At 39.9% G+C, this 27,191-nt stretch overlaps 1 protein-coding gene across 14 annotated transcripts in view; it reads right to left on the reverse strand.

Moving 5' to 3' along the window:
* Positions 1-27,191, reverse strand: part of Armc8 (armadillo repeat containing 8) — a 94,604-nt gene that overhangs the window by 24,585 nt on the left and 42,828 nt on the right. For 5 of the 14 annotated variants that reach the window (NM_001173354.3, XM_063265588.1, XM_006243625.5 and 2 more), the window contains 9 exons: positions 27,101-27,181; positions 24,853-24,928; positions 24,665-24,755; positions 23,094-23,154; positions 20,772-20,972; positions 18,049-18,144; positions 2,760-2,842; positions 2,375-2,456; positions 1-9 (listed from right to left, as the gene is read on the reverse strand). The exon at positions 1-9 is cut by the window's left edge and continues 78 nt beyond it. In NM_001173354.3, coding sequence (NP_001166825.1) covers positions 1-9; positions 2,375-2,456; positions 2,760-2,842; positions 18,049-18,144; positions 20,772-20,972; positions 23,094-23,154; positions 24,665-24,755; positions 24,853-24,928; positions 27,101-27,181 — 780 coding nt within the window. The remainder of the gene's footprint in view (positions 10-2,374; positions 2,457-2,759; positions 2,843-18,048; positions 18,145-20,771; positions 20,973-23,093; positions 23,155-24,664; positions 24,756-24,852; positions 24,929-27,100; positions 27,182-27,191) is intronic. The other 9 variants (XM_063265590.1, XM_006243624.5, XM_063265589.1 and 6 more) reach the window with 5 other exon arrangements.

A 27,191-nucleotide genomic window follows, 5' to 3' on the forward strand; every position in this document is an offset into this window, starting at 1 on the left:
TTGTAAAACCTACAGAATAAAAAGGGCGGTGTCATTAACTCTGAAATACTAAAGGTGAGGTCATATATGACTAAGCAAAACCCTAAACAATTACCTTACACCTTGACTTCTCACACTGGATAGTACATGTAGGAAAAATACTGCAATTCAGAAGCTCGTCTCTGCTGTCAAGCTAATTTTAATAAAATAGCACTGGGGGGGGGGGCATAGCTTAGGTGGTAGAGGGCTTGTCTAGCAAGAATGAGGCCCTGGGCTCAATCCTAGAAGAACAACAAATTGTGTGTGTGTGTGTGTGTGTGTGTGTGTGTGTGTGTGTGTGTGTGTACAGGTGTGCATATATGAAGTTTAAAACACAAACAAAATTTTTTTATTAAAATTAAATGGCTATTATATTGTGTCTAGTTAATCAACAGATTAAAATGTGGAAAAGCAAATGAGAAAAATTATTAGATACATAAGCAGCTTCTCAACTATGAGAAATCAAAATGAGTATGAGTATTTGCATGTGATATCACATAAATGTGTGACTAAGTCGTGGTCTGAGAGTTGAACCCACGTACAGCCATGAGTACCAAACTCTTCTAGTCTGCTCGTTGAACATTTGCCCCGTGAGAAGTAGACAGAAATCACCTTGCTCTATCCTTGATGTGTATGATACAGAGATTTTTGAGCTGAGCAACCAGAGAAAAAGGTCTGGACACAAAAGAAGTTATTTTGGGAAACAGAAAACAGTTAAAGGTCTTGAAGGGATTATAAATAAATCAAGATCAAGCTATCATTAAAACAGAACAACTGAAAAGGAAAAGAAGAAACTGTAAAGGGAAATATTAACTGAGAAGAGCCTCCCAAAATCTGGGCATCACACTTGGCTCCACTGGTTCAGGTGAGAGATTGTGAATCCGAAACAGACTTCTGTTGACTGAACTGGTACACCCTTAGGTGATGTGTTACCAGGGTGGAAAGGCATTCAGGGTTTCAGGAAACAAAAGCCCAGCAGGAACTGAGTCAGTTCAGAGGAGGCCATGTGTCCCATAGGTGAAGAAGGGCAACAGAAATTCAGAGACAAGTGCGGTCACAGGCTGAGAAGGAAGGGCCACAGCAAAGGAGAACCTGAACAAACATTCTGTCCTGATGAGCCAGCCTCCTTATAAGGCTGATCTTGACATCCTTCCAGAAACCAAACACAAACCACGTACCCAAGGCTGTCATGCCTGCCAGTGAAGCAGCGCTAGGGTTCGCACTGTTTCTTAAATGACTACCATCTTATTTCAAGACCTCAGAGAATAAATCACATGCTCTGCCAGGAGATAAGCTTTCCCACGGGAACCAAGCATCGCTCATTCCCAAGGCCTGTAGCACTGATCCAACTCCACCTTTAAAGACAAACAACAACCCACAAAAACAAGCTCTCACTGCACAGCCCAGGCTGGCCTTCAACTCACGATCCTCCACCTCTGCCTTCCAGGTACCAAAACTTCAGACATGCACTACCTAGCTTCCACCTGGCCACTGTCTGCTGGTCTGCCTCCCTCACTCCATTATGACAGTGGTCATGAAGGCACCCTTGCCATTTCCTACATCTTTCATACATGGCATTTCTGCTCATACAAAGAAATCTTTCTGTTCTTTTTATCTTTGAAGTCTAATTCACATCTGCTTGGTGTTTCTCTTATTTCTGTTGCACTGATGTTCCTCTTCTAACACAAAGTTTAAGCAAGGCTAAGATCTCCATAATAAAAGATTTTGCAAGGCCAACCTGCCTGGAAGCTTTGCTTACTAAGCACTCAAACACAAACAACAACCAAAAGAATCAAAATAAATTTTAAAAATCTATTGAGCAAACGAAATGTATACACTTATTGAAGAGATTAAAAAAAAAAAAAAAAGAAAAAGATTGAAGACCATTTTGATGTGGTTCCGAATGAGAATTAACATCACTAGCTACATAACTAACTGGAAGCATCCTTTATAAGTTTTAATTTAGATTTATTTGCCTTGAATTCCTTACTCCTGGCATGGGAGACCCCCAAAAGCAGAGTCAATGGCACAAATTTTATTTTATATCCCAAAACAGTCAGTTTGTTTCCTTTTTATAACTCCAAAGGCGACAAGGAAAACCTCTGGACTTAAGTTTAAACATACAGAAGACCAAACGAGTACCAAGAGCTCAAGCTACTAAGGACACCTAGGCTGGGGCTTCTCTCTCACACAAGAAACGCTGACCCTCTGAGAGCCATATTCTCTAAGTCTGCAGAAGCTCAAAACGTGGGTCTCAAGGTCGCCATCAGAGTGCTCTATCCAAGAGTCAGCAGCATCCCTAGACCTGGGTGCTCAGCTCACACAGAATCTGTGCTGACTGCTGTGACTTTCTCACCTTCATCAAAGGTTTCCACACCGCATGATCCTGGAAACTGGTTCGAAGCTGCTGTACAGATCTGGATAAACTGTGCAAACATCTACAAAGAATGATCAAAATTAGCTTCCCAAGAAGCCAAAACTCAACATGTCAAATCAATTGCTTGGCTTTTCACTAGTACGAATGTACACTTCAAGCATGGCTAATCGACACTAAGTCAGCTACGGCAAGACACCTCACGGGCGTTGGAGGCTAGGTTCTGTTAGGTATCATTACACACTGCATGGATTCACCTGAGCATACGTTCCAGGAACATCTGCATCCTGTGCTTAGTGAAGGACCGGAAAGGAAACAGGCTAAACACAGAGCAAGGGATTTTATTCAGACCACGTAAAGCTCATACCTGACAGCAGCTAACCGCACCTTGACACTAGACTCAGACAAGCCAGTCACAATTCGGTCCATCATATTTTCAGTCTCAATGATCTGGAGAAAAAGGTTAATGCTGCATAAATAACAACACGAAGGTGACAAACTTCACTGCTTGTAAATGCAAGTATGTTAATGCCCATTAAGAGTTTCATGGTTTTAACAAAAGACTTTTACCTCTCGACAATCACTCTGCAGTGGGGCAGGCAGCTCGCCAGAAGGGTGGGGCAAGCACCACTGAGGAGGAGCCAGGATGAATGACAGGCACAACTGTGTTTCTTTAGTTTTAAGATATTTAAAACAAGATTTAAGTGGCCTAAGCACTACAGAGGTGTGCACGAACCATCTGGGCTGAGGGGATGTGGTAAAATACGAGGCATTTCCTGTAAGAATGACAATGAATCAGTCCACACTGCTCTCATCAAGTGAATGAAATCTGCAGGATCTGACACAGCCACCCTGCACCTCCACTTTACCAAGCAAATTTAAACTAATCTAAATATTTACAAGTAATCCTCCACCACAGCACCAGGGCCTGGTACATGAAATCCTAACAATCAGTAAGCTTGACTTCTTAGAGTTCAAAGTAAGATACTCTGAAATCTGACTTCATTAGGTCATGTCCTGATGAATGAATAGTGTGGAGAGGAACTTAAGTTAAACTTGCACGGGCCTATGGAAAAACAGACTTTTCTTATTAAAGTGTTAGTGCGATCACACAAACATCAATACCATCAGTGGGTATCTGTTGTGTTCATAATGTGCCAGCTGTCATGCTAAGCGTTTTGTGTTCTCTGGTTATCTCACTCTTCTGTTATCTCTTCTGCGAGGGCTATTATGAAAATTTTCACTGACATGGTAGGAAACTGAGGATTCTGAACAACACGAGAGTTTTCTGTCCACAGAGTCCATGCACTTAGAAACACTTATAATACTGTTCTGGTTAATAGTTCTAAACGTAAATGATCCATCGTCAGGAGGAATCATTGCTCTCTCCTGGAACACCTTGCACAGACTAATACCCTGAGGAAATTGTTGACGGTTACGTCTGGAACACACCAATTGGATCAGATTCTTGCATAGATAGGAACCTATATTTTATTAAAAAAAAAAAAAGCAGCCTAGTATACAGTCAAAGCTGAAGCTTATGACCACCAAACTAGAGAGAAATGAGAAGATTCAGAAACTGGACTTTAGAACAGGTGGTGATAAATCTCAGGATGTTTGGAAGTCATTTCAAATTACCAGTGACCAGTACAGGAACTCTACCAGCAGGAGCAGAGAACGTGGGCGGAGATGGCACACTGTTCTTCCACAGCACCCAGGTTTGATTCCCAGCACCCACCAGGCAGCTCACAACCATCTTTAACTCCAGTCTAGAGAAGTCAATGCCCTTTTCTGGCCTCAACAGGTACCACACATAGATGGTACCACCAGATATATAGGTAAAACACTCATCTACGTGGAAGGCCTTGGGCCAGTGAGAAGGCTCAGTGGCTAACAGTACTTGCCACTATGTCTAAGGACTTGAGATCAAGCCCCTAGACACACATAATGGAAGAAGAGAACCAGCTTCTGCAGGCTGTGCTCTCATACACATACATGTAACACAAACATACACATAATACATACATACATAACATACATGCATGCACGCAATACACATACATAACACACATGCACACAAACATACATGTAACACTTGCACACATATACATAACATACAAGTACATATAACACACAGGGAGGGCAGAAAGGATATATATATATATTTGGAGTTTGGAGAGAGAGAGAGAGAGAGAAAAGATGGGGTGGGGCAACCCACCCCCCACTTTAGTTATAGGTTAGGAAGGGCCATTTTTGTAGTGTTTAACAATGTCTAAGTAGCCCAAGAATGTGTAAATGTAGTACAAGGATAGGGCTGGAGAGATGGCTTGGTGGTTAAGAGCACTGACTGGGTCCTGAGTTCAAATCCCAGCAACCACATGGTGGCTCACAACTATCTGTAATGGGATCTGATGTTCTCTTCTGGTGTCTGAGGACAGCTATAGTGTACTCATATAAATAAAATAAGTAAATCTTTTAAAAAGAAAACAGGAAGAGGAGAATGTGTATGTTCCTTATGCCAGACCAACCTTAATCACATCCTTACCTTTATGAGCATCCATGCTCTCCTCCATTACAACATCTAGTCTCCCATGTGCTTCTTTCTCAGGCTGGCTACTCTGACTCTCCTACTGGCTTTGCCAATGTGGATGCCTGTCTGCTTCTCAGCAGACACAATCCCACCTGTCAGACTTTCACCACTGGGTCCCCAGGCCTGTACTCACCTGCAGGAGATGTCCATCTCTTGTGGTATCTATCTCCCACTTCAAATTCTTTCTAGGTCCATCACATCCTAGTTCCTCTGTCCTCAACTCTACATTACAGAGGTTTTGCTTTTTGCTTTTTCGATGGGACATTACTTGACTTAGCCCACATTTCTTTGTTTTTGAGTTAGGGTCTGTCTGTGTTGCTCTAGCTGGTCTCTAACTCAAACACAGGAGCCCAGTGATCCAGGCTAAGTGGTAGGAACAAGCCTATGCAAGACTCCACATCCACTTCTTACTGAAACCTCTCCATTCTACCCATTTTCTTTAACCTTGTTATACTGAATGCATCAAGTTGGGTACATGGAGCTTAAATTCCTTCTACCATGACTCCAACCATTTCCCCATTTCTTTCTTGAAGATTCACAGTGACTTCATCAGAGGCTATGTGTGTATAGGAGAATGAGACACAGGATTACTTTCTAAAAGCCCCCAAACACTACCAGCTCTCACTTCAGGTGCTTATGAAGCCTAGGAATGGGCAAGACTGAAAAGAGAATTATGGATAATGTTCACTGGCCACATTAATCAAAGAAGTAAAGCTGCAAAGTGTCAGGATGGTGTAGCAATCACAACATCTAATAAAGACATTCTCAATATAGCAACAGGTCAAAATACCTCGGCAGTGAAGCTGCTTACCACAAGCCTAACAACCTCAGTTTGATTCCTGGATCCCACACTGGGAGGAAATGCATTCCAAAATTTATCCTCTTACCTCCAGATACACACCATGTGTACACATACAGCACTTGTGTAAATACTTCTCACAAACAAATATATGTAAAAATAAAGAAACGTTTGAAACGGCTTAGCCTATGAAAGTTCTAATTTTATATAAGAGATGGGCTAGAGAATTCTGAAAGCTTACTATGGCCCCACATCAAGGCTGTGACCTCCTTCCCAAGTTATTAAAGCCAACAACCAAACAGCCCCCAGGGAGAGAGAATAAAGTGTAGACAGAATAACATAGTGGATGGTCAAACCGTGGGGGAGTGTGTAAAATACGTTGTTATGCAGTGATCTGCTATATAATCATAGACAATCCTCTGCCTCTCTGAGACTTCAGCAAAATGACACAGCAACCATTCCAAGTTATCATTGAGAAAGAGCAGTCAGTCTCACTTGACGAGAGCACTGTGTTGTTCAGAAGCAATATGGAAAGCAAGGTAACCAAGAGGGGGGGGGGAAACAGGGACTGACTTAGGCCTAGTGAAACATACATCAAGCCAGGAAAGGCAATCAATCCACTTCCCACCTACATTCCTGTACTCACGTATTCAGAAAATATGGGTATCTAGTAGTAAGTGTGTTTTAAAACTCAAGAAACCAGTAGTGATGAAGAGAGATTCCTTCTTCCCATCAAACCTGGTGCTGAACAACAACTACCGTGACCTGTGCTGCTGTGGGCGCTTGAATCTACAGATGCAAAAGCATCTAAAGGACTGACAGGATCATGGGGTTAAGGGGGACAGAATGAGAGAAACACGAATGAAGGGCAGGCAGGAACCATAACTATTTGGAAGAATGGGGGTTTCACTATGAACTGGGGAATGACGGCCAATGACCTTCCTAGACAGTATCCAAGCCCAGGGAGAATAATGAAGAGCTGTTGGTAGACACGGTAACAGTGGAGTGCAGCTCACACCTCATTCCTGAATACTTTACAGTAAAGCTATCTTAGATACTTTCCTTCTGGGCACAAACTGACCTTTCCTAGGACATCTGTAGGTGTAGATTTGTAGATGAAGTTGTTCTAAAGCAGACCCTTGCCAGGGTTCTAGGAAGCTCGAAATCGAGAATTTGATTCATCTTCTTCATCAAGATTACCAGTCCATAAGAGGGTAAAAATGATACAAAATCAGAATATGAACATAACTGCAGTCCAAAAGAGCATCCAGAAAGGTCATGTGAACAACATGATCTAACCAAAGTATTACACCCTGAGTAATGAAGCCATGTATGCAGGGGTAAAAGGGATATCACGGTGAGTACCATGACCAAAATGAGGATAAAAATGTGATTTCAAGGCTTTAAGGAAAGGGTTAGAAATCCGGACAACACATTTCCAGGTCAACAGTGAAGGAGTTAGAGGTGACTAGTGCCAAGGTCCACTGACTCATGATAGTCTAAGGGAGTGCCACATGGCCTTATAGATCTGGGATTAGAAAGGCAAGAGCAATAAACCATGTCCTCTATTGTACCTCTTAATGAGCCCAGTACCATGCTCCAAAGCTTCGAAGGGACCAAGTCATAGCATCTAGAATGGCACATAACAGTAATATTAAGTAGAACTGGAAACTGTTCTGACCCACAGGTCTTGTTGAAGAGTCTTTTACTGCCCTCTGTTGCAGATACCACACCCAGCCAGCAGTGGTACTGGTCTCAGGTTGTCTTTCTGACGGAAGCAGTCTTTTTTTTTCCTTCTAGGTGCAGGGACTGTGAATGTAACTATAGATGGTGGTTTAGGTCAATGGCCTAAGTGATGTACTGGTGTCTTCAGTCAGTAGCTGCACACTGTAGCATTTCTATCACTGCAATTCTTCCAGGAATGGGCATGTATCTAGTAGAACAGGATGGGAGATCCCTGTCACCAGAACAAAGGCCTATAGGCATTTAAGAGAGACGGTAAAGAGCAGAGCCAAATAACACCAAGACGGATAACTGCATAGCCACCATTGTCAACAACCCAAAGATGGTCTGTAGATGCAAGAGAAACTTTTAGTCCTTCATTAACAAACTCCAGTAGACTCATAGTCCAGTTACATCCAGGTTATAAGTCATTTCCTGAGAGCTTATAAAGAACTAGAAGGATCAGGAATATAAGATTAAAGAAATAAAGCAAAACGAAACACTCAGATCCAACTCTTCCTTGGGAAGACTCATGATAAAACATTCCTCCAAGACCAAAAGAAACGCGGCAAGACAAAACAAAACAAAACGCCCTTCAGTTTGGACTCTGAACTATGTTTTAAACAGGTCAAGCAAACTATACATAAAGCAAACCTCATGGATTCCTGGTGGTATTAGTAAACTTTGCAAACAATTTAAAGCGGTGGGTTTGGGGCCAAATGGGTAGATGGCAAAGTGGTCATTGTCTTAGCATCAATCCTGCCATTTCTGGTAATGTACACCATTGTACATTACAACTAGGCAAGTACAACTTAATTCCAAATGAGTCTGTGAGGAAGGTTCCTAGAGGTTCTGTGAAGTGTTCTAAAGACAACAAACTGTTCACTAGCAGTATAGAGTTAGAGCCAAACTGAGTATCACAGGACACAGCCTCTTGAATCTATGGAGATGGATGACCTGAAGGATAACAGGGAGGACCTGTTACAGAGGAGGGACCTAGAGGCCGTGGACTGTACTGTTTCAGCCTATTAAGTGTTGTTAGAGATAGCACTGCACACTGACTTGAGCTCTAACCCTCACCTAGAAAAGCACTGTGACTGTAAGACCTCAGTCAATGAAAGGCTGACTTTCATAATGGTGTAGGAAAGAGAGGGGTAGTAAGCAAAGGAGGAGAATATAGACACTGACCTCTGGCTTCCACACAAGCAAGCATGGACTTATGCACCTGCACAAATACAACAAACAAACACACACACTCGTGCACACACACACTCACACACGCACACACCACATCACTCACACACACACACACATCACACACACTCACACACACATGCACACACACACCACATCACACACACTCACACACACATGCACACACACACCACATCACACACACTCACACACACATGCACACACACCACATCACACACACTCACACACACTCACACACACATGCACACACACACGCACACCACATCTCACACACACACACACACACACACACACACACACACACAGACACACGGCTCTAATATATTCTATACATTGAAGAAATGTAGCAGTTTTCTCTCTCAGTTAAACTTTTTTTCTTATGCTCTAACAAGGACAAAAAAAGTTACATGATGTCAAAAATGTTCTGTTGTATGAAAAAAAATCAACACATCTATAAAAAGTATCACAACAGAAATTTTTAAATTCAATCATTGCCTTATATCAGCACAGAATGTAAGCACCAACAAGTTATACTTTAGTTAACAAATAAATAGAACCATTATAAATAACCTCGAATAAGCAATAAATGGTCCTCTACCTCCCTTTTTACTGCTCCAGGGATGTGAACTGTACAACATAAAAAGTTTATTCTAAATGTGCACAGCTATATACCTCACAGTCTTTATGAAGGTCCAGATACACACAACTGAGCAAACACAAGCCTAGCCTGTCATAGTCCTGGTACTGCCTTTATGTAGCTTACATTCTAATGATGAGCATTACAGCCTGACAAAGTAGTGAGTATTCGAAGATGAAAGGATCTCAGGTTTCCTCAAGTTTAAACCTATTCCAAAAGAAATCTGCCCACAAAGTAAAACGCTGGAACAGTGCCTCCAGCGGGGGATGTAGCTCAGTGACGGAATGGTTTGCCTGGCATGTACATGCTGGGTTTGATCCCAGCACCTCAAAAGAATAAAAATAAACAAATTATTTAAAAGAAAAATGCCAAAGATTGAGATGGCATCTGAGCATTTCCTCTCTAGAAATAATTTACAATATAATCACATTTAGAGGGCACCCATAGAAAAACATTTAAAATTGATTCAGAAGAACCAGATTATGAAGACTGCCCACTTTATAGAGCCAAACTTCTGAAACAACTATTTCCATGTGTGGAAGGACTTTCAACAAAAGTTCTTCAAAAAGGACCTTTGCAAACTCCTTCATAACAGTTCATTGCAATTACAATCATACTGTGGGCTCTGCTATGTGCCTTCAATATACAATCCTCCTGCCCCTGCCTCCCAGGCACTGACTAGCTTGTAGCATCATGTCCTGCTACAGGTATTCTTATCCTGCATGTATTAATTAACCATGGCAAAACTGGTTTTCAGTGTAAATGAGACTTTCCATACACTTACGAAACCCTAGGAAGACACTCATCTGTTTTAAACTTACAAGATATAAAGAAATCTTTTCTTCACTACTAGCCACACAGGTGATATATCATGAACGATAAACACACAAATGAATAAATGCATCTCATAATGAACCTAGTACCAGAACCAGAGAAAACTGATAAACGTTCTCACGTTCTCAATGTGCTGTTCTGCCATCAGCTAGTGCACACCATGCAATCCTAACCAAGTCCCCGTTTTAGACTAACAATCACCCTTCTTACCAGTTTACATCACTGACTATATTAGAGGCATGCAATTGTACCTAGGCAATGTACTGGTTAGGAGCACGGCATCAGCTTTAGAGAGACTGGGATAGAATGCAGACACAAGATGCATTTCTAGCTGCCACCTTAATTGAACAGATTGCTTCCAGGCTGGCAACAGTTTCCTCACAGGTTGGTGTGAGATTTAAGAGAAATGACACACTAAAGCTCACCACAGCGCCCAGCACACATCGAGTTCTCAATCAATACCCGTCCTAGTTACAAGGAGTCTGGCTTCAAAATACACCGCATCTAGATGGATGTCAACTGTATGAATTGACATAATGCTTCATGTTGGTTTTTCTCCTGGATACAGCATTTTACTCAAGCAATGCTCCTGACCAAGCTACAGAATCAAGCACAGTTTACATCGTAAGTCAAAGCCACAGCTATCTCATTTGCTCAAGGTCCTTCATAGGACATCACCACTCACATATCAGAATTAACTCGATAGGGATATCTTGTGACATCATACTGTCGGTGCTCAATGCTTCTGTGCACGAAGGCAAACCACCAGCCTCTCCCTCTCCTGGTTTTGTAGGGCCCCATTGCCTTTTACAGACCAAAACTAAAAGTATAGTTTTCCACCAAATCTGTTTATGGCGCTGGTTTTCAACCTTCCCAATGCTACAACCCCTTAATACAGTAAGCTCCTCCTGTTGTGAACCCCCAACCACACATTACTTTCACTGCTGCTGCCTAACTGTAATTTCGCTAATGTTAGAATGGTAATGTAGATATCTGTTTTCTGATGGTCACAGGTGACCCCTGTGAAAGGGTTGTTAACACCCAAAGGGTTGAACCCCCACATGTTGAGAATCACTGGTTTATGGTGGGCTTCTGTTTGTTTGTTATTGTTGTTTTGTAATACTGTGCTGTATCAGCACAGAATGGGAGCTCCGTTGTGCAAAGGCCACACAGTACCGTGAGTCCTTTAACCACGGGGATCACTGTTGGCTTCACTGTTCAACATGCCCTGGGAGGTCAAGGCAAGTGAGCCTGGCTCTACAGGAAAGAACCATAGACATAGGCTTGAAATGAATGTCCTCTTCTCATGTCAAAAAGTACTTCCCCAACCACTTAAAAATGCAGAAGTCATTCCTACAGCAGGCGCTGCACAGTGCAGGCGTGTCCTGCTGACCCTTGTACTGACAAGTATCTGTAGAAAAGACTGTAAAGACAGCCCCGACTGTCCCCAAACTCAATCTTTCAAGATGTGCTATCTAAAAGTACTAATTACTCCAAGCACTTCATAGCCAGAAAAAATACTCGTGAAAAAAAAATCCAACTAGGTTGCCCGTTTGCTTTACGAATGTAACCAAAGACCTTATTTTAGCCCATTTTTGTGCTTTATAAAACACCTGTCTTTTAACTAAATTATAAAGAACTTATAACTACATACCAGGAACTGTATGAAAACACTTAACTCCATGTCGCCATTTAATGAAATTCTGAGGTAAGTCTTTTGCTTTCTTGTGTAAGTATGTCTACCGTGCATACACAGTATGACACACATTCAGTGTGCTGGAGGTCAAGGGTTACACCCTTTGGACAAGTAACGAATCCTGGTTTTCTCTTTAGAAATACTTACCATCTCGAATGAGTGTCACAGGGCTCTTTAAGAATTCTTTGGAAGGTCAGCTTTAAGAAGGTAACTTACAATTTAGTCACCAATTAAGTTAAGAAATTATAAACTCTAAACTTGCTGTATTTACAGCAAAGCCAAATCCTAAAGGATGCTATGTCCTCCATGCCATGGAAAACCCTTGAAATGTTCAGGTGTTTGCTTCAATACATAGGTAAGTAAGGCTTAGAGGGAATTCTTTATATCCACCCAATTGCAGAGACAAACACAGAATCTGATGTTGTGCTTCTGAAATAACCATTTAGAGCTATCACACCTTGTAAAACTATGAAAGCATAAACTCATGGTCATTTACACTCTTAACCAAAAGACCAAATAACAACAAAATCAAATTATGAACAAAGGATAAAATTTTTCATGGTGAATGGGTAACAAAATTTAAAGAAAGCACAAAATATGAAAACTAACTTCAAATGTAAACACCCTATAAAATTGTACAGCACTGAAACAGAGGAGTAATGTGAATGAGCTGGGGAATTCGTTTTCTAGGAACGGTGATGACCTGGAGCAATAGAATCAGGTGTCAATCATGGCTGGCAACACTTAGACAACCATAAGTAATGTTTTAAAAGTCAGGATTTTTAAATGTATCTTAATTATTATAAAGCAAATCTGAAATGAGAGATTCATTATAGAAAGAGTAAGTTTCTAAAATGTAAGAATTCCTTTTCTGAAATGGACTTACTGACAATTGGAGCAGTTTAACATCATGAAGTCACTGTCTTCATTATAAATCCATATTTACATCTCAAATGTTCATTTTTTCTTCAAACACACAAACGACATATATGGTGCTTATTTTTCTCTGATAAGGTTTAAATTACTTTAAATTAGTAACCAAACAACCGATGCCATTTACTGCGTGTTTATTATGTGGCTAACATTGTGCTAAACATGTTGACTCTTCCTTGCTAGGAAAAGGCGCAGGAAGGAGATTCTCGTTTTTCTTTGTTGCTTCTTTTCTTATTTTCTTCTGTCATTTTTATACTGCTCAGATTTTTTTAAAGTTCAATTTAAAGACAAAAGGAAGCTAGTCCAATGGTGTCATCTACAGTCTAAGCCACTCACAAAGCTGAGGCAGGGACATCATCACTTAGACCAGGAGTGTCAGCTAGCCTGGACATAGCCTGATTCTGTCACTTAAAAGAGAGGAAAAAGCATCCCCACCTTGGCTGCTTTGCCTCAGGCCGTGTAAGGTTATTGTAGCTCTCCCCAGAAGGCGTAACTGAAAACTGTTCTCAGTTCTTGAAATGTGAAATAAAAAGCATCTTAAAAAGGATTAAAAGCGACATCCCCAAAGCAATTAGATTAAAATTTCATTCAAAACAACAGGCATACTATCATTTGTTCCAAACAACTCCTTGTGTCCCTATCAAATGCTGCCTCTGGCCCACTCCTCTGGCTCACTAAGGTTTTAGGATAAAGGCTGAGTCTTAAATGTCCTTGGTCTACATGCCTGTCTCTCTCCTGAGCAGCTACAACAGTAGTTCAATTAGTCAATGTATAGCTGAAGACAGTACTGACCTTTAAAAACACAAGACATTCATTGAGTGGGAAAATCCTTCATGTAGGTGTAATAATATCACCCTAGTGAACAGGCTGATTCCTTCTACAAGCTACATCATATGTTTAGCTTAGAAAGTTTATTCCAGATTCATAATTGTAAATTCTATCAATTTTTATAAATCATACACAGAGAAGAGAATCTTGTCTCCACCGTGCAGTGCTAAAGATGGACGGAGGGCCTTGGTATGCTAGTTCAGAACTCGAGCCCCAGCACTACTCCCGCACTTGACAACACTCAAGATTACTTTGACATAAAATAGGTTCTCTTTGACCTATAACCCAGGCTGGTAGACATTTAGAAATTAGGATTACCTGCCTCTTGAAAGCTGAGCATTGTTTGTTTTCTCTACACTCTGTCTAATGCAAGCCCCTGCCTATAAGGAGCAGACGTCTATTCCTTCCATTTAAAGTTCTCTTCTCTTACATGGAGGATTGCTGGAGGCTTTGGGTCAGCTCCTAATCAAGTCTGGTCGACACGAGCCTCATAACGGTACAGAATAGGTAATTCTACAGCACTGCTCATTCACCCATTTCTTTGATTACTCTGTGCACTGGCCATTCATTCTTCAAATGTTTATCGTCAACTGTGCGCAGCTGTAGATGCTGGGAATGCAGTAGTGAACAGCAGATAAAGAACTCCTGCCCGCGCGGAGCTCACATTCTGGGTCATCAAAAGTACCATCTGCTAAAAAGCAAGTACTCAGACATTAGAGGAAACATTCTGAAAGGCTTGCCTAGTCAGAGCCCCAGAACGGACAGCGACTACAATCACTGCTTCATTAACCTTTTTAATGTTAACTTAATTTTTCCCCAAAGCAGAGACAACATCCTTACTTTAGTAATTTCCCTGCAGTTAACTTATTCTGTGCCATGGCCATTTTCCTCCAATGGATACTTCCTAAATTTCTGAAACATTCCATTAGCTCCTTGAAGAGAATGAAATAGAGGTAACAGGTGTTCAGTTTCTAATGTCCCTGATGATCAACAGGTATGAAATGGAGTGACTGACGGTCTTCGAGTCTTCATTAGGAGAGAACTGGCTTCTAAACCACAGGACTGCTCGCTACTGCTGGCTCTGAATGTCCTAAGTGTTCACTGGCAATGCCTGCATATGAAAGTTTATTGCTCTGCATCTTGTTGCCTGGCCCCACGGGCTGAACTTCAGCTTTCTGACCAGCACTAAGATGTGTTAGCATTAGGAACTGGACTTGCCCCTCAGAGACCAAAGCTAACGCCTACTTGGTATTACTGTCAATTTAGTTACAGCTAAAACTCTCTACGGAGCTCTCACTTCCTGTCCATGTCCTTATTCTCTCTAACATAATCCACTCGAGAAACAGTAGTTGGCAAGTTATCACAGATAGTCTGCATTCTTCTCAGCTGTATGTAGCGAGGCATAATACCATGAAGCTCAGTGAGCCCATACTGGCTTGGGCTGTTCTTTCTTCCTGACCCAGCCAATGGTGACACCTTCCCTCTCATAATCAGAGCCTTGGTTTATCCTTTTACCCAGACACTACAGCAGTTAAGAAATTAATAAGTATGCCAAAGTGATTAAGGATGAAAACTAGGGATAAAAACGCCAACTTTGCTGTGCACAGGAGAAAGGACGACCCAATCATACTAAATGACACATCACCCTGTGTATTATTTCTGCATTTTTGTTTCTATGCCTACTCAACAACTTTTTGTGGGGTGGGGAAAGGGTAGGTACAAGGTCTCATATAGCCCGGACTGGCCTCAAGATTACTGTACACAAGAATGACCTTTAGCTTCCAATATCCCAAGTGTTGGAGTGACAGATGTATAAGTCCATACCCAACTCTTGTCAACAGGTATTTCCTGAGTTCTTCTAAGTTGTAGGAACAGCTGGGTTTTATTGTTGTTTTTAATGGAAATACAGTGAGATGATTCCAAATGGGGATGGCAAATCTCTGACATAGACATCATGTTTAGTCTTATACTGAATTTTGTCTGACTCAAGAAACAACACAACAGACCTTCAGCCATCTTTCAAAGCCAAGAGAGGAGGGGGAGGGTCTAGAAGTAAAACAGCTGTGTTTACTTCTCCCTGTGCCTGGGATTTGCTCTGGTTTTCTTGTATTTTTTCTTCTGCCTTTTATTAGCTGGCCATAATAGGACACTGTGAAAATATTATCTACTGAAGTAGGTTCCTGTTTCCAATATGAAAACCATACTATCTTTATGGCTAAAACATGCTAAAAACAAAAATAAAAATTTGTTTTGAGGAGCCTGGCAAATTTCTTATCAAGATTATTCACACATATATCAGTACACTGAAACTCTATATTGACAAGTATAAATGCTATAGTAAAAAAAAAATTACAGTGTACACTAAGAATCGACACAAAAAATACAATCAAATTACATAAGGCATAAGTATAGAAGAGCAAGAAATATTTCATGGGAAAAGTAAATTCAATCTACCCAAACAATTATTTCAGTGAAAAGAATGAAAATGAATGCGTTCAAGGAAGAGCCATCACTTTGTACATACTGCAAACAGGGGTTCCACTTCTAAGACCAGTCTTTAGGCAGATTGTCATATTTTTTATAATTCTTACTTACAATTTCTTCAGTGACTTCTATGAACTGTAAACTACTCAGCAATTTCCCAGAATTAAGTAACTTCCTACAAACACTACATAATCCCATCATGGAAGAACAGCACAGGAACTTTTCTTTACCACACACATAAAAACTATAGTTTTTAAACAATTATAACTTATTCTTTATTTGTTATCTTTCTACAGAAATGATCAACAGCCTTACCAGACATTTGTACACATTGTGAATACAGGTTTTAGTAGACTATCGATTAGACTGTTATGTTGCAATTACTTCTAGAACACGGTATCACGTATTAAGTCATTAATTCCAGAACAATCATTTATTGACAAAAAAAGTACAAAGAAGTACAAATTAACATCCTATTCCAATTACGGTCCATCTATCTAACTCCCTTTAGTCTAGGGCTTGGTCTTTTAGAGCTGTAAGGATATATAAAATATTCTCCTGTTTCCTAATAACTCAATCATAAATTATACACTCCACGTCATCATCAATTTAATCTATATGAGTTACCATCAAAACATTGTTTCTTGTGATACATATGTCTAAAGTGAACAAAATATTTCCGTGTCAACATCCATAAACCATGGTTAGACACAGGTAATTCCACATGTCTAATGTTTGCTTTGAAGTAAGAGTTCACAAGTGCAAATCACAGGTGTCAAAAACGACATTTACAAGTCATGTACTAAAGACACTTTAAGAGGTCAAAAGCCTCTCACGAGCTGAGATACATGGAAAACTCAGCTTGTTGCTGGCTGTGCTTCTTAACCTGGTGTGAAAAAGGAAGTCCCTCACACTCTAATCCTATTACTGTTCTTTTGGCTTCTTCAAGGATGATTTGTTTTCAAGTGTCTCATCCAACATACTTAAGACTGGTTCCTTTATTTTGCTAACAAGCCTAAAATTCTTCTCTGAATTGTGGTAAGTGCAAATACTTTGTAATTTTTCTCACAATCCTCCTTAAAATACCAATACAGATGGAGACTCAGTCAATCATCATGTTCAATAAAAAAAATGTTACTACAGCCACTCATGACAGGACATGTGGCTTGGCTGGTTGATATCTGCAATCCTCTTGTATGGAATGCAAGTACCAGATTGTAAGTTTTTGATTTGTAAATTCTAGCTTTTAGTTTATTGGGGGAGTCAGGTTAGGATTTAACACTGTACTATACGTCTTACCTAGAACTACTTCCATAATGGACATGAGTTCAGTGTGACTAACATGGGGGTGAGGTACCAGTGAGACATTTCAGAAGAGCTGGAAAATTCAGATGACCACTCACTAAACATAAAATCATCATTCCACAAAGATTTTATTCACATTAAACTTGCACAGTAGCAAAAAATAAAATAAAAAATTTAAATCAAAACATAAAACTAAGCCACATTATTAAAGAACAATATACAATAGAGATTTGAATTTCTCAATGGCATTAGAAGGTATAATAATAAATAACATTTACAATTCTAGTGTTAGATCTTTCAAAGTGTCTAAAGCTTCACAGTGCTAGAAATGATTTTTATCAGAACACATGCAAAAGTGTGCAACATAATGATTCATATTAATGACACAATCAGCAGGCCAGTTATTTATCATTCCAGCATGGCCATGCCACTCTATGTTCTAAAAACAAACAACCCCCCAAATCCAGGTCCCATTCATTCTTCAATTATGCCTTTGTCACTCTGCTTTATTATATTCAGTCACTGTTAGTGCTCTTCACCAGGACTTTCAGGTTGACGTCACTCCCTGCCTGCTGGCTGTCAGGACTGGGGGACGCCCCTCTCCCAGACTCACCTTCTTCCGGATGTCTTCATCATTTGCTCCGAGAGAGGCATAGAGCTTGAATGCAGCCTGGCGGAGTTCATGGGCATGTTTTAAGTCGTGATCAAGCTGCAGGAAGTGAGGAGAAAGATAAATTCTAAATTAGTTTTTACGTTATATTTTAATAAAACACATAATTAAATTTTAAAAATAAACCATAAAAATAACTGAGTTGCAGGGAAAGTAGCAACTATGAACATTGGTACTGTCACTAGGTGAATTTCCTAGTTACTTCTGATCTCTGTTCACATTTGAGATCTTGCTGTGTCTACGTCAGCGTGACTTGAAATGAGTCTACTTCTGTCTGATCTGGCATTGATATGACTCTTACAGTCCAGTGTTTCCAGATGGTAGCTGTCAGTGGCACTGATATTTGCTTCCACTGGCTCTTAAAAGAGGAGCACAGAGAGAAGGCGTGGCTAGACTTGTACAGTCTCCAACTGTAAGCTGGACAAACTCAATGTTATTATACTAATGTTTTCCTAATTTTGGCATTTAAAAACTTTTAGAAATAGAAAACCCTTGGTGAATACCCTCAGTAATCAATATACAAAGGTCATCACCACTATCTATTAGATGTATGTCCAGGATTTTTAAAGAAATTATTGAAATAATTTATTGGCATGAAACAATTACCGCCATCTTTAGATATATGTAAATGGCTATTAGCAATTCTACAAACCTGTTTCCTAACAAATTACCATAAAATCAAAATAGAAATATTTCCTTAGGATATTTTAACTACAAATTGTAATTATATAAGATGTATCAATAACATTTTAAACTTAAAGTCATAACATCAATCTAAATGAACACCTTTTCCTAAAGGTCTATTCTGGGAAGGTGACCTCTTCCCTTAGTTGGCAGCTACTGTTCAGAACAGTATGAAACCCTCTTCTGAGACCTCTTAAAGCACTAGCTGAATCAGCTACGACCCAAGCAGTGACAGCATTGTCACCAAGCATTGCAAATTAGCCGCCACTGGCTATGAATTTAGGATAGCAAAATGTTCCACGGTCACAAAGTACACAGTATGTACATGAGTTGGTTCTGAATACACTCAGCAGAGGACCTCTTAAAAATGCTGGTACTGATGGCTCTCTGAAGGGCTACCTGCTAGAGCATGGAACCCTTCAAGTCCTCACCACATTCCAGCCATAACTTAACCACAGAACACAAATGTGGGCTGATACGACAATCACCTTACTAGAGTGAGAATTTCCCTCTAGGTCTATTATCTACCCTTTTGTAGTTAAAACATCTTTGATCCAACACCAAAACTAAAATTTTCAAACCAAATGTTCACTCATGTTTGTCATTTAGAGGTCATTTAAAAATTATTCCAGTTTTATAATGAAAGAAATGAAAAGAAGTCTAAGCCTCAGGAAGAATCCTCCACATGCAAGTGAAGTACGCACATGTGCTGATACTCAAAGCTTTTAGGTCAGTTCCTCAGGCTGCCCATGTTCCTCCTTGCCTTGCTGGGGAGAGAAGCTCAGGAGACCATCAGGACTTCCATGTATATGTTGTATTGGTGAGATATTTTATCAGTGTGAACATCACTGCTATAGGAAGGAATGCTACCCAAGGACAAGGGGACACATAACATTCGTTTTATTCTTGCTATCTTTTTGTTTTCCTTTTTGAGACAGGGTCTTTTATTATGTAGGACAATTTAACATCAATTCACTGTCGTCCTGCCTCAGTCTCCCAAGCGTCAGAATTCCAGACATGTGCCATCACATCTGGCTTCTGACCCAAACTTTAAAGCAGAGGGCAGTGTGTGTAACTAAATGCAAGCCCCACAGTTAGTTATTTCAGGCCTCCCTAAAAACAGAAAAAACACACATATAATTTATGTCACAGAAAAAAGACAAATAGGCCACCACCCGCTGGGTGAATAGCTTCAGAAGTCAGAGCACCTGAAAGGTGAGACAGCAGGCATTCTTGAGACCACTGCCACAATCTCGAGCTGGTCTTAGCCACAGATAAAAGTCATTATCCTATCTGCTACGACCTCCTTATATACAGTTATGTCAATGGATTCTCTTAGAGAAGTGGAGAGGGTAAACGGGCTGCAAGGCAAAAAGTTAAAAAGAATCCCAAATTCCAAGGAACTTAATTCTCAGAAAAAGTAAACAGGGCTTGGTCCTTAGTGGTCCCACTGAAGTTAATGATACTAAGCTTTTAACCTTTGACCAAAAGCACAGTGTAAAACCAGAACGGGAATCAGGAAAGGGAGGACAAACGACTGATGGATAGTAAACTGAGATCAACCAGGCAAAAAAAAAAAAAAAAAAAAAAAAAAAAAAAAAAAAAAAAAAAGAAAAAAAAAAAGAAAAATATTACTTTTGACCTGGGGGGGGGGTAGGTAGGTGGGGGAGAGAGGAGCACAAGAGATGATTCTGTAACTTTGAACTGGGTTAACACTAATATGAAGTCAATACTCAATACAGAAACCCCATTATTCTGTAGATTTAGCTTAGTTAAGGAAGCCAACAATGTAATTCTCTTGATTTTGTGCTTAATGAAAAAAAAGTCCTAATGATAAACACTAAACAAACTAGACTTTTAAACTTCATAATGTACGTTAATAAAGATTAAAGATTTCTTGATTTGGACAGGCTCTCAGGTGGAACTGTCAATCGTTTCAAAGCTGTGTGCGTAGTAAACTTTCAAACTCCGGAAGCACATACCCTTTTAATATCAGTGATGGCACTCACTGAGCTGGGGTACTTGAAATAGTCAGCCAGCATGGCAATGAGGTGATCGGTTATGCTAGCGATTCTCTGCAGCTCAACGTCTGGCTCAATCAGATAGGCGAGGGTCTCAGCTCCTTCAACTCTCTCCTCTAGTAATCTCTCCTTACTGCACATTCGAACCAAACAAGGCAAAGTCTGAAAGCAGGGAGATTAATTATTTGCTTTTTGGTTATGGCAAAAGCTTGATGAAGAGCATTTGATAACTAAGTCAGTCCAGGTATTGGCTGCAAGTCATGTCTGCATGATATAGTTCCTCAACTGGTTTTTAGAGGAAAAAAAAATGTTTAAATACAAAAACAAGCAAAATTCAGAGCAGATTGTTTATTCTAGCACACTAACCTCTTAATTATGCTAACAGAAACTCCATTTGCTTTGAAACATTATTGGAGAACCTTATAAAAGACATTTGAGAACTCCTGATACCTCAAACCATGTCAGCAGCTCTGCCCCATCCTGGTGCTCAGCCAAAAAGAGAGCTAGCCGTTTAACCAGCAATGATATTCTTCCTTAGCAATATGGTTGAGAACCCTCTTAATTTTTGTTTTAGAAGTTACTATCTACAGGTGCAAAAACAAAATATAACTTTAAAAAATTCTTGCCTCTCTCAAATCCACCAGCTCTAAAATGTCAGTAACCTATGTCAATCACAGTTGTTAACTTTTCCCAGTACCATGCTGCAAAGTGGTGTCATGAGTTCAACTTTACTTCTGAGCTGCTTCAAACACTTTGACACTGGCCTTGGTAACTTCTCCATAATAGGCTCTCAGGACTGCCTTGTATATTTATTATTCTAAGGCTAATGAATCTAATCTAAGGGATATGAAAAGTAGACATTAAAAGTGTTAATAGTTACAGGAAGCTGTCATGACTACTACAGTCAACTATGCTTCCCTGTTTTCTGGAATCCTGCTCGTTTCTTCCTCCAATGTGGTAAACCAATGACTTTTACTGGGGTTATTTACTGGAGCATAACTGCTTCAAAGATGGCTGCATCATCCTCTTCTATTTTTTACCACAGAAGTCAACATGTTGAGTACCACCAATGTCTACTCCAAAGGCTAGTTTGGGCTTTACATCTTAACTGTAGGCTTCTGAGGAGAAACTCCTATTCTATCCCTCACATTCCTAATTATTAATATTTATCAATACTATAAATTCATGGTAAGTTCAATGCTCCCAACTGAGGCATTTGAAGATAGTACTACTAAACCCATCATAACGATAAGAAAGAACACAATAAGGGCTAGGGAAATAAGCCAGTCCTTTACCTGAAAGCCCTTAGTAGTCTATGTATAGGTGTTTACTTAGGAAGTCTTATATTTTTTACCAAAGACTAATGCAACCTAGTGCTAATTTATTTACTTATGTAGACGGTCTTACTGTGTGGCTCAAATGGTCTCAAGCTTGTAACCCTCCTCATGCAGTCTCATGAGTAAAATTAATATTTGTTTGTTTGTTTTTCCATACAGGTTTCCCTATGTAGTCCTGGAACTCACTGTGTAGACCAGGCTAGCCTTGAACTCAGAGAGATCCATCTACCTCTGCCTTTGCCTCCTGAGTACAGGGATTAAAGGCCCACACCGCCACTGCCCAGCTTAAACTTAATGTTCTAAATGATCCTTGCGCTCATCTTTTCAACAATGGTAATACATTTGCTTTGTTCTTTAAAGCAAATATGGTATTGAAATGTGTTAATACAGGGCTAGCCTCACAATGCTTCTGTGAGATAGGCTGAGTGAGAATCACTGCCTCCATTTTCATAACCAGGAAACAAAGAGTAAGATATCCCAAGTTAGTCAGAAGCAACCATGCTACACCGAGGACCCAGCTCTCAGGACTGCTAGGAACAGTCACAGGTTCAGGCCTGCCTACAGTCAGGATGCATCTGCCTTGTAACACACAGATGATCACTGTTTTCTTTACTTACTTACTCTCTTATGCATTCTGATGTCTGGCTGCAAGGGTGAGACATAACTTTACCTGTATAATTGGCAAACAATTCTAATTCTACTTCATCTGAGTTTTACATATTTGTTCAATTTTATACTTTCTAATAAAAGATTATAATACAATAGAATTATTTTATCATGATATTCATATACATCTAAATCCAATTTTAGACTACATGCACACCACAGAAAAAACATGAGGTTTAATGTCATTTTAGGCACTGTACCCATACCAAAATGCGAATGTGGAAAAAGAAGCAACAGCAACATTCATACTCAACATTTTCACGAGAATTAATCGTCTTACTTTTAATACAATACAGCTGTCATCTGTCCGGATTGCTCCCGCTCTGCACATGTAAGTTAAACTGGAATAAAAACAACAGGAATTACTCTTGCGGTTTAAAGTGAAAAGAAATACTATTCGCTTTTTAAGAGTTTATGAAAAAGAAAAACCCAAACATTATGACAAGATTCTGACATTTTTCATATGAAAGTCAGTTAGCTCAGACAAAACCAAACAAAACAAACAACAACGAAAACCCTAATACTTATTTAAATAGTAGGCTAGCTATAAAAAAGAAAATCCAAAATGAGTGGATACATTCTGAAGCCAGGTGGTGGGCATAAAGTGGGTTTTTTGTTTTTCTCTGCATCTCTTTATCTCCACACGCATCTGTCTATCTTTGTCTCTCTTTCCTTTTCATTCCTTTTTCAACCTATGCTTCTTATGCTTAAATTTTTCCCTAACAAAGAGGAAAGAGATGCTAAGGTCCATTAAAAGGGCTCAGGCCTTACGTAGGACCTGTCCAAGTCCACCAGCAGTAGAATGATCACAAAGTCAATGCAGCTTTCTATCAGAGATTAGGACGTGGGGGCTGGAGAGACGGCTCAGTGGTTAAGAGCACTGACTAATCCTCCAGAGGTCCTGAGTTCAATTCCCAGCAATCCCACAGTGGCTCACAACCATCTGTAATTGGATTTGATGCCCTTTTCTGGTGTGTCTGAAGATAGCTACAGTGCACTTCTATACAAAAAATAAATAATTCTTAAAAAGAAAAGAAATTAGGATTTGGAAGTCTCAACAGTAGCTCTGCAGATTGGTCAGTGATTCAATTCTACTGAGAAACAATTTACTCCATAATTATATTAGCTTTGAATTAAATTAATTGTAATTAAAGAAAAATTAAAAAAAAAATTAAGGGGGCTGGAGAGGTGGCTTGGCGATTAAGAATGCTGGCTACTCTTCCAGAGGTCCTGAGTTCAATATGGTGGCTCACAACTATTTATAATGAGATGCTCACATCTGGTGTGCAGGCAGAAATGGTGATGATGGTAATAATAATAATAATAATCATCATCATCATCATCATCATCATCATCATCAGCTTTACCATTGGGGGGACAAATCAAACAAAATAACTAGAGGCAAATACTCAGTTCGAATCTGAGACAAAAGAATAAGCAAAGAAACCTATAATAGAAAATTCTGATTTTTCTACTGGGAGTTAAACACAGCACAGAACTCTGCACAACTGATACTCGACACATAACTGTACTGATGACTCAGGCAACACTCTAGGTTTCTTTATCTCTGTCTTCCTAGCAGCGTATTTAGAATGCACTGCCATTCAGAATTCTGTTACTTTACTCTAAAGACAAGGAGAACATATGGCAGATTTAATAATTTTTTATAAATAGTTTTATGACAGCCTTGTTTCTTATACCAAGTACAGAACATGTTCAGTTTGGAAAAACATAAGCCAGCTAGTGAACTTCAAATGTCAGAACACAACAAGGTGGCGGCGGAAGCACACCCTGGTGCCACACTCATGCTCCGGGGTTAACAGAAGCCCCTCAAGACTCTCTGACTTTTACCATTTTGCTGATGTGAGCTGCATCTCAATAGGCTTATCCCTCTGTAACATCTTCACAAATATCTGTGGTAACAATTCCCCATCAACCAAAACTAGAAACAAAAGAAAACACAGAGAGTAAGAAAGTCCTATAAATCTGTGACATTCATAAATTAAATCACATAGATGTCACAGAAAGTTCCAGCCTACCGTTTACCAGGGTCATCGATACCTGGGGATTCTCAAAGGCTAACACTGAGAAGCATTTCAGAGCTTGCATTCGAACCTATAAAAACAACAACAACAACAAAAACACATATTTTAATTATTTATTTAAGTTTTTGAAATATGATCTTAATGCTTCGGAATCTAAAGTCCTCTTCTGAATAATTATTTAATACTACTTATTATGAACAGGCAGGAGGCACAGCTCAAACAGGCCACTTGCCTAGAACACTCAAAGGCCTGGTCATTCATTAGGACTGTGAAAAAACTAAACAAAAAGGACCCGAGGTAATAACAATAACTCCTGCATACGAGAGACAACAGCAGAAGCCAAGTGATTTTTGAAGTAAAAGAAAAAGTGAGAAAGTAGCATTCAAAACCAACAGAAAAATTCCTAATCAAATCTAAAAAACATATAAATGTAATAAGGTAGAGGAGGAAACTTAAGAAAAATTATCAAGTGCCTTTCAAATGGGACATGCCTTTTTCTATACAGAAGCCTTAAGTAAAGGATTCTGGAAGTAAAGGATTCTGGATTTCTTTTTTTTTTTTTTTTTTTTTTTTGCGTGTTCTTATACATGTGTGTGACATAGAGTTGGGGCTTAAATCAAGAAGTAATGCTGCCATATAGGTCAGAGAGGGATTAAGCTATATTCTATGTTCATATCTGTAGGATCCCTCGAGAGTATCTAACCAGGTGACCTCATGCATCCTCACCACTGAGCCTGATGCTACACAGAACTACCTTGGGGGGTGGGCAGGCTCCGGCAGGACAAGTAACAGAAGAGCCTGCCCTCACCTGGGAACGCTCTGCAGTGCACTCTGGTGCAGTCTGCAAGATGCCAATGACACTGACGACAGAGTGCTTAGTCAGATACAAACTCTTACATTTTAAAATGTGTTATGGTCAATAAATCTAGGGCAGAAAAAGATAGAAAATTTTTAAAAATGGGGAATCAATGAAGCTGGAGGACTGTAAGAACAAAGGGTCAACAAAGAACTGCCTGAAAAGCTGTTTTTCTTCCCTTTTTCTTTCAGAAAAGTCTATTTAGAATACCACATGGTGTCGGCAGCTGGGCAGTGACAAGAGAACCACCAATGCCTCTACAACTATTTTTAAAAAGTAGTATTTTTATTCTTTGATTCGATCTTCTCTATCTGCTGCTACATCTTATTGGCAGCTGATGGCTTCTGAAGGGAAACTCACTTTTCTTTAAGGCTGTGGTCACTGGTAGGGGTCTATGCTCCAGTGCGTGGCCCTACACCCATCTGCACATGGTAGAAACTGACTGGACTCAGAGAGCTATCAACAACAACAACAACGACGACGACGACGACAGAGGGCATGAAGTTGGGAGGGAGACAGTGTGGTGAGTCCCAGCGGGCGGTTGGAGAAAGGTTTAATGGCAGGCTCTGTGTGGCATAAGGTGGAGGAAACAGCTTGAGTACACAGCTCTTTGGCCTGCTTTTGGCTGTTTTGAGCTGGTGCCATATGCATTCATATCCTGTAAGCTTTCACCAATAACCACACAGTGGATGTCTGAGGTGGGGCCTTATCAGAAAGGACACTAAGACAATGGAGCAGACTAGTGTCACTATGACAGAGAGTAAAAATGAGTGCTTCCTTGTTCTGATTTGTTTAGTTTTCACAAGACACAGGACAATGTCCCACTATTTCTATGGTCTCATAGCTATGCAACTGTGAATGACTAAAGTTTTGACTTCATGCTTAATAATGGGTTATAACATTGCTGATCTATACATAAAAGGCAGCAAAGAAAATTATTAAGCCTGAAAACTTTCGATATCTTAACTCAAAACACAAAACAGAGTACATTCTAAAGGCTGATACATATATAGGCATATACACAGAGTATACCAAGAAAGACTCTAAATACAAAATTCAAAGTCTGCCCAGGGCTGCTAGCCACTACTTCTATACACTTGAAAGCAACAGGTTCAGTACTGTAAACTGAAATCTGAAACACTATTTCACAAATGAAAACCCACAACTCATACATAAAATGTCATTTAAAAATGGACAGAGACAACTGTTTCCCAAAGAACATCATGCTGTAGTAACATACACCCTATACCATCTAACCACGGAACAGAACATCCTGGGTGGATGATGGGAGGAAATCTACTCCTCATCACAGAAGCAGCAACAAAATATGAAGGCTTCTATTAATGAAAATGAACATAAAACGTGACATAACTTTTTACATCTTACTTTGTAAGAGGGTGAGGTCAGCAGATGAGCAATGTTCTGCACTGCCCCATGGTTAAACAAAATTGTTTGATGATCTGGTCCCTGCAAGAGA

The sequence above is a fragment of the Rattus norvegicus genome, chromosome 8, assembly GCF_036323735.1.
Source record: "Rattus norvegicus strain BN/NHsdMcwi chromosome 8, GRCr8, whole genome shotgun sequence".
NCBI lineage: Eukaryota > Metazoa > Chordata > Mammalia > Rodentia > Muridae > Rattus > Rattus norvegicus.